Source organism: Pogona vitticeps, chromosome 2 (assembly GCF_051106095.1).
Source record: "Pogona vitticeps strain Pit_001003342236 chromosome 2, PviZW2.1, whole genome shotgun sequence".
Lineage (NCBI taxonomy): Eukaryota > Metazoa > Chordata > Lepidosauria > Squamata > Agamidae > Pogona > Pogona vitticeps.
The window spans coordinates 32,686,487-32,695,174 of NC_135784.1; the positions used below are offsets into that span (position 1 = coordinate 32,686,487).

Consider the following 8,688-nt stretch of genomic DNA (forward strand, 5'->3'; position numbering starts at 1 on the left):
ATCTTATTTTGGCGCTGCAGGTCAAAACAAAACAAAAACCTGCAAACATCTCTCCCCAAACCTAGTAATAAAATTACAAATACTGTACAGCAAATTAAATAATTTTCATTTTCAATAATTTTCAGAATCAGTTTAATCTTTCACGATCTTGAAAATCTCCAGCAACGAGCCTGCCATTTCCTTCCTCCTAATAGTCGGCCCGGCCCAATAAAATAAAATAAAAGGTCCCTGTGTTTCCGGAGAACTGCTTGGCCCGGCGCTTATTACTTTTCCGCTATCGAAAAAGTCGGCGGCGGTGCGGGTGGGAGGCTCCTTCGCGGTGACCACCAGGGGGCGCCGAGCCTCCCTCTGAGAAGCCGCGGCCCCGCTCTTGCCTCCTTTCTCTCTCTCGTTCGATCTCTTCCTCGGTTCCTCTGCCCGAATCAGCGACGGCTTCCGGTCTGAGCAGCTGCTCGGCCACCATATTGGGATTTGTTGCAGCAACCAGAGGGGACCGAGAGGGAGAGCGAGGCCTCGGCTCTGTCGCTCCTTGCGGCCGCCCGAGGAAGGAAAGGAGGCAGTCCGTGGATCTGGTCCAGCACCAGCCATCAAGGCCTGATTGAGGGGGGAAAAGTTACCATTACGGGCAAGTTTTTTTTTAAAAATCCAATTAATTAAAGAAGTCAAAGTCCTGAGGGGGGTCCTGTAGGAAAGTGCAAAGAAAAGGGCGGGGGAGTGATGGACGTCGGAAAGGTCCAGGGTAATATTGGGCTGTGGGGAGAGGAAAAGTGGGCGTCAAGGGGTCCTGAAGAGGCCTATTCTGTGGGTTTGCCTTTGTCTCTATAGGGAGGAGCCAGATCGTGGAGGACCGAAAGAAATCAGAGGGAGAGAGAGGGAGGGAGGGAGGGCATGGCATCAGAAATGAACAAAATAAATTTATTTATTTATTCTATTTATATCCCGCCTATCTGGTCAATATGACCAAATGAGGGGAAAGATCGTTTTTATTCAGAATAATCGCCGGATCTTGAAAGAAGGTCGTGACAAGAGAATTGTAGGAGGAAGGAAGAGACCTTGTATAGGAGACAAGTGACAGGGTTGTGGTTTTTGTTTTTTTTTGTTTGCTCTGGAACAACCACTTCCGGCTTTTGGAGGCACTTGCCCGTCTCTTTTGCCCGCAGGCGGTAGGGAGGAGGAGACAGGGTTGGTGGGGGCTGAGTCATAATCACTCCTGCAACAGTTGTGTGCCCTGGCATCATCTTTTCTTTAGGGTTGTGGCTCAGCAGCCTGTTGAGTAATCTCTACCCAAAACAAAACAAAAAGATTTGAGGTTGCAGAGCAGATCCTCTGTACCTGACTTCATGGGCTGAACAAAATGTAAAGAGATGTGAGCTTGGAAAAGTTGTTATGGTTTTCCAGACTACAGCTCCCAGAATCCCCCAACATGCTGACTAGGAGACTGCCTTATGGAACAGGAAACAACAACAACAACTTTCTACGCTCCTGACCCAGAGGCGCACATATCTGCCAGAATTCTTCCAATAATTCTGGAAAGCAGAAAACAGCAAATTGTGTTGGTGGCAGTTCTTCAGTCTAATACATTTGTTGTGACGACAAGATTTTATAGAGTGGAATTACAGCATCAGACATGAAATATTATGCAGAGTTAACAGATATATGGCTGTGTATCTCTTCAGATTTTTTCTGTAATTATAGCAACAGCAGAGGGGGCAGGAATGCACTTTCAGAACAGGGCTTCTGTCATGTGTGTTAATTATCACTATATAAGCTGGATTTTACACTCAATGGTTATTGTGCAGAGGCAAAACAAGTACTATTTGATCTACTTCATTGCTGGGATATGATAAGTAACATACTGTACCTGTATATTGAGAGCGATAGTAAAACAAAATAGTTGATCACTGAGGTGGGAAGGAGTGCATTATAACCGAAGATGGCATCTATATCACCATGGCAGTCAGAATAATTAAATCAGACTTAGCAAAACTAGAAGCTAGGAAGGAACTAAAGAAAGCCGGGAGAGTGATGATTGTTTACATTTACTTCATGTACTTGAATGAGATGGTATCTTTGAGTATCTTTTATTCCCACGTACTGTGAGTACATCTGCATGTGTACTGCAAGACATCTGCATTTTAGAAGGCCATAGTTCCTTTTAAGAGGCTACTTCTAAAGGTTTTTCAGTGTTCCTACTGGATCATTACTTATAAACACACTCTACCAGTTAGTACATACATTTTAACAACCGCTGGAGCCATACTGTCTATGGCAGAAGTTTCCACAGGAAACACACAGCTGACCAACATGATGCAGTTAATCAGTTCCAGCCTGGTCCTGTGTTGTTGATTGTTGGGAGTGCTCCCAAAGTAAATGTGTTTAGCCTTCATCTCTCTTCTTTGGGTGGGACAGTGCCTTCTGCATTAATATTTCTGTCAAAGGAGTGAGTAACTTGCCTCCACTTGAGATAAGGGCTTGTCTACACAGCCATTTTGGAGCAGACTGTAACCAGTAAATGAGGATTCAGCAGTCCAAACAGTGTAGTGTAATAAGTAGAATAGCAGACTGGGATTTGAGAGATGCAGGTTTTACACCTCTTTGGGCCTTGGAAAAAAAAACTTTGGTGGGTTATCTGGAGCCGGTCTGTCTGTCTCTGCTTGACTGTCTCAGGGTTGTTGTGAGGATAAAATAGAGTGGGAAATCACATACTCCCATCTTGAACCCGTAACAAATAATATTTCTAGATGCTCCCCCCCCCCAATGTTGGCTGGAGCAGGATTATTTTGTGTGTGTTTATTTATTTGTTTATTTTGCTGTTGTGTTTGCAGGATCTGAAAGCTTGTTGTGGTCTTGTCTCCAAGCCCAGGGGAAGTCAGAAGAAGGGCTTCAAGTGACATCATGGAGGAGAATGGAGATGACGTGACTTCCCTGGGTAAGGATCTCTTCTTTCTCAGTGCAGAGTCTCAGGACGGGAGGGTTTAAATCTGGTTAGAAATTTCGTGATGCCCTTTGTCCCAAGGTACATTTGTATTGTCGTTCCTTTCAGAGATTGGTTCCTTGCTGCAGAGACTCTGAAGTGCAGGGGCTAGAGAAGAAGGTCAGATTTCTAGCGAGCTTACTCAGGCTATTGGTAGTTGGCACCATGAGTTTTTGCGGGGAGACTGCCCATCTTGCACGGAGCCGTGGTCATATTCCTTCTTTTTTTTTAATTCAGAGGTGCTGTTGTTACATTCGGGGAGGAAGGGGGCAGGCAGCTGGCATTTTCCCAGCCCTCTAGTAAAGTCTCTGCAATCTGTATGGTGTTAGTGCTAAGAACATGTTGATTCCCTTTCCAGTTACAGTGCAGCAAGAGGTAATGCTGGAAGAGTGCCACTAGTACACTATGTAGGCAAGCAAGATCTGTTAGCACAGTGTTTCCATCCATACTACTGCACTGGGCTTGACTTCTTGTGGTCCACCTTCTTGTGGTGATTAAACAGAAGTAATGTGAAGAGTGGACTTGGCCCTGATGTCATAAGGCTTTTATATTGAGCTTGATTGTTGCCATCTTTGGGGTTCCATGTTCTTACCACTTACATGTCTGCCTCGGTCTGTGATCTTCATGGAACAAATTATGGAACTGTCGACCTCCTGCATCCCATTTCTTGACCACACAAATATGGACTTTTACTAGAATGTTCCTTAGTGTCTAACTGTTGTTTATCTTGGCTGTGCCTGTAGCCACTGGCAAGCTATGGCAGAGAATGAGAAAAATGAACAGATCTCTATCAGAACCAGGTCACTGTCCATATACTGTATGAAGCTGCATAGATAGCTGTCAGATCCAATGCTGTTTTATGTCTAGGAAGCTCCAGATTAAAGTATATACAGCATATGCAGTTCAGTTTTAAGCTCTGTACCAAATCTGAATCCTTGGTAAATGCTTTAACACATGGTGGAAGATTTTAAGACTGAGGTTGTAATCCCACCTGCTCTGTTTGTTGAGTAGTCCATTGCACTAGGGCAGTGATTCTCAACTTTGGGTCCCCAGATGTTCTTGGACTAAAACTCCCAGAAGGCATCACTAGCTATGGTGGCTGGGATTTCTGGGAGTTGTAGACCAAGAACATCTGGGGACCCAAAGTTGGGAAGCATTGCATTAGCAGTTTGTCAGTTGTCAGGCTCTGGTAAGGAAATAATCCAGCACATTTTTACGCAAGTATAAGTGGGTGGCTTTCAGTGATCTCCTCTGACACCACAAAGATCATGCAGGGCAGAGTGGAATAAGATTCTGATTGGAGAAGTTTTCCCCTTTTCAGTGTAAGATTCTAGCTCTCACAGAAGATGCCAGTAGAATGTTAGCCTTCTTCCCATTAGTTCTGGTGACAGCGGTTTTCCTGTGGAGAACTTGGGCCTTCATGTTGAGGATTTTTAGGGAGGCAGCGCCTACGTGAATGGGAGAGCAAGAGCCATTACAGAGTGAGTGGCCAAAAATAGTGGTTGTTGAGAAGGCACTCATCCTGAAAGCCCAGAATCCTTAGAGTGCTGCTGCTGCATAGGTGAGCAACCTCTCCTGCCTGTTAGTTATTATAGAAAGACGTGTATTACTTCACAGCGATGTGAGCCAAAACAGTCAGAGGAAAGCCTTTAACAGAGGCCACCTTATTGAAAATGTGGTATGTGGATTGGCTATCGGTCAGGTATGTCTCTTGGCCCTTGCCCAGAAGAAGGTTGCCTCTTTGGACTGAGGAACACTTTGGAGTTTGCTCACCCAAACCAATTCTGCAGCCCACTGAGTGCAGAATTCCAGTGACGCAGGAATGTCCCCAAGCACCACATTCCAACTGGGTCTTCCACAAGTTGATTCTTAAAGTACCTGATTCGTTTGTTTTAGCTTTGATGAGTATTTGGTATAGAACCTGGACTCACAATAATATTTGTATTTTTGTTTTCGTAAAGCAAGATTCAGACTTGAGGGCTTCACAGAGGTGGTGTTATGTGAAATGTCTGAAGCACTGCCTTTCCCTCATGAAACTCAGTCCTATTTTCCCACCAGTACTCCAGTCTTGCTCTTCACACATCTAGGAGTCTTCACCTCTAATTGTATCTGTTTTTCTTTTCTCCTTGAGCGGCCTACATTTCAACAGATGGCAGCTATACAGGTGAGTCTTTGTTCTATTGCATGTCATTCAGCCCAGGTTAAGAGCCAGGCATGTCTAGAAATGCACCCTTAAACCGTTATGTGATTGATTGGAGTATATTGCGGGGAAATTTGCTTTGGCTTCTTGCATCTTCATCATTCTCATTCTTATTTTGGTCAAGGGTTTAGAATAGTGAAGGTTACGCCTGCTTCTTACGTTACGTTAGACACGTCTTACCGCACCGTCGTCACGTATCTTTTTTTCGCATTTCGGAACGAAGAGTCCCGTGTCATGTTCTTGAGGCTACACGTGTTTTCTTTGCAGGCCAACTTGCGGGAACAAAGATGCGAGGTGCGTGTCTCTCGTAACGTTGGCGTAAGAGGCACATGTCTCCGCGGGGGAATTGCCGGAGTTGACCATAGAGTGCATTGCACAGAGTGGCCCACCTCTCTAGCCGCACACTAAATCCTTATGAGCTTCTTTGTTACATCCCCCCTCCCACTAGTGCTCCTTTTGCTACACTCAAATGCCATTGAAAAGTTTTTCTGCTGCCATTTAAAAAAACAGTCCTGCTGCTAATCTCACCATGTCATCACTGGAGCACACCCTGTTGTCTGATACCCTTCCAGAGACCGTTCCAATGCCGAACCATGGCAACCTGGCGGCTTCATCTCAGGGCTCTTCCTCTGCCACCAAATCAAGGCGCCAGCCTGTTTGGACCGACGAGGAGACCCGGGCCTTCATCCAGGTGTGGGGTGATGATGCTGTGCAGAGTGCCCTGGCCTCCAACTACCGCACTGTTGCGCAGTTCCAGTGGATAGCAGATGAAATGCGAGCCCGGGGATACAACCGAGACTGGGAGCAGTGTCGCGAACGTGCCAAGGTGCTACGACGTGGCTTCAAAGAGATTGTGGATGGGAACAGCAATGCGGGCCACGGGCGCCGTGTGTGGCCATATTACGAGGAACTCAATCGCTTCCTTTGCATCAAGCAAAATCTGGTTGTGCCACGGCTTTCAGGGAGCAATGCCAGGCCACCTGTTGACCGCCGACGCCGGGAGCACAGGGAAGCTCCGGATGCTCCCTATGAGCCACCGTTATCGGCAGGCAAGGGTGACAAAGGGACCTTTGAAGAGCCCGATGGAGACTGTTTACTGTTGCCGGAATCTGCTGGATCACAGCAGAGTGAGCCTAATATGGAAAATCAAGTGGCGTCTCCAGCAGCAAATTCGGACATCTCCATGGAGGGGAGTGTCGGCCCCGGCACGCCCACAGACCCTTTGCCACCCAATGATTCAGTCACTGGTGAGTTCTTTTTGAATTTGCCATGTATTTATGATGGGAAAGAGCTTGGTGTAATCTTTTGCTGTTTCAACCGTCTGTGACCTTCTGGGCTTCTGTAAAAAATTCTCTCTGAAACTAAGTTATAAGAACCTTGCTATTTTGCAGCACAGTTTGAGACATGTATATGATTTATTGTTTGGCACACCAAGAGAAATCAAGTCATGATTTCAGTCCCTACCTGTAGTCAGAGATAAAAAAGCAGAAATGACAGGTTTCACTTGAATACAGGCTTGGGGGAGCAGTAGGTTCAAGCCTTCAGTCTTTTCGGCTAGAAAGTGGATGCATGGAAAATTGAACAGTGACTGTTCAAAGTTTGGAGGTCCAAGCCGGAGGCTGGCTTCTCTCTTTTCTGACATGGACTATCTTGGTGTGTAGTTCTAAAGGTGTGTGTAGGGTATGGGCATGTGCGCACATAAAGTAACAATTTCTTATTGTCTAACTCCTTGTATTGATATAGTCCAGCTTCTGGTACCCCCCATCCCACTGCCATGCATTATTAACCCTGTGCAGTCTCTGCTCTTTGTTCCTCCAGCGACAAATCTACGCCCCCGACCCTTGACGGCTGCTGAGCGAATGCGGAACCTTCGTTGCAGGCAGAGAAAGAGGAGGGGGGACACCTTGAAAGAGCTCATGGAGGTCACTTCCCAGGCTACCAGCGAACTCGTACGGACCTTGTCTGACCTCACGCACAAAGAGGTGGCTTCCTTTGAGCGTGCCTACAAAGAGGATCTTGCTGCCCGGAAGGATGAAATGGAGCAGAGCGCCGAGGACATTGGAAGGCTCGTCAGTGCTCTGGAATCGAGCGATCAGACCCTAAAAGAGCAGCTGAGCAGCCAGACCAGTGTCTTGCAAGGCATACTGGAAGTTATGAAAGACATAAGGGGCAGAACGTCATACAGCCCTCCATACCCTTCACAGTATTATGATTTCCCAGGCCCTAGCATGATGCATACGGCGGGTACCTCCTCAAATGGCCAAGAGATGCCCTGCCCCTCCCCTTCCAGCCTTGCATTCACATCCCAGCAGTCTGCAACCAGCAACGGAGATGTCTCCCCCAGGAAGCGGATGAAATAAGAACAGAGAGGCACGGCGCCTTTAAGTGTCATTGTGAAAAATCATCCCTTCAGCTATTCTCAGTTCTTGTTATGACATATATATATTATTGCTTTCTTATCGTCCTTTCTTATTGCATAGTTAGATTGTGTTCTCACCATGTTATGTGTGTTGCCCCACAACACTGAAAGTTGTGGAACTGGTTGCCAGCTCTGTACATTTCAATTTATTCTCATTTGGTTTGTTTTGGGTTATTTTGGGTTTTTTAGGCTACCGAATTAGTTTTCCTTCCATCCTGTTTCCAGAGGAATGCAACATTTGATGTAAAAGGTTTTTTTAAAGTCATTTAACACATTACCAGGTACCTGTAAGAAGGTAATATTTTAAGAGTAATAAAGCTGCACTGTTGTTCCAAATTGTTAAACATGTGTTTTACGATAGTGCCTTAAGAGAGGCCAGATGGTGCTGCTGTACTTGGTGGAATCAGCGGTCTCTCTAGTTCAGCATATTGTCTTGGCTCGCCACTGTTGAGATGTCCACAGAGACAGTGTGTGTTTGAAAATAGAACCACCACCAAATGCATTTGTTTCAGTCTTTTAAAAGCCCCTTATGGTGGGAGTAGTTGCAGGGCCAATCCCTCCACGAGACAAGATGAAACCCTTATGGTGCATGAGGGAGATAATGCAAAGGCCGTCTCTGATCCACTCTCGTTTATTGCCTCATTCAAAGGAAGAATGAGGTTTGTGGGTTATGTTGGCTGTAGAGGACAAGCCCATCCATTTCAGCCAAAGATATGGCAGTCATTATCTTTCCATCTTAAGAAGGCGACACCTCTTGCGCTGCTGGTGGTATTCACAGCATCCTTTGGTGATTTCAAAGGTTTTAAAATAGGTGTGTGTTGAAGCTTCTGTTTTGTTTATCTTCCCCTTGCTGTTTCCTAGTTGTGATGATAGACTGTTTGGGCTCTGTAGCCATCATATTTCTAGTACTCTCACCAACACCCAGAGGGTCAAAATTGTGCCATATCCTTCACCAGCTTTTTCTAAGCAGAAAAGCTGTGTGTAAGAACAAAACTAGACACAATTGAAACAAACCTGTTTGTTGTCGCACAGATCTGTGCCAGTTATGGGCAAAGTAGGGAAGTGAGGGCTTTGAAGTCATGCAGGGATGAAGAC

At 45.9% G+C, this 8,688-nt stretch overlaps 1 protein-coding gene across 2 annotated transcripts; it reads left to right on the forward strand.

Annotated features, from left to right (window-relative positions):
• The first annotated feature begins 406 nt into the window (after positions 1-406).
• Positions 407-7,929, forward strand: LOC110088044 (uncharacterized). Of its 2 annotated transcripts, none has more exons than XM_020810094.3 (5): positions 407-625; positions 2,826-2,929; positions 5,106-5,138; positions 5,747-6,421; positions 6,993-7,929. In XM_020810094.3, exons 2-5 carry the CDS (start codon positions 2,896-2,898, stop codon positions 7,532-7,534), a joined length of 1,284 nt encoding a protein of 427 aa, XP_020665753.2. In that variant the 5' UTR covers positions 407-625; positions 2,826-2,895; the 3' UTR covers positions 7,535-7,929. The 2 variants fall into 2 exon arrangements, with proteins under 2 accessions (XP_020665753.2, XP_020665754.2); XM_020810095.3 differs by having other exon boundaries at positions 412-625; positions 6,971-7,929.
• The last annotated feature ends 759 nt before the right edge of the window (positions 7,930-8,688 follow it).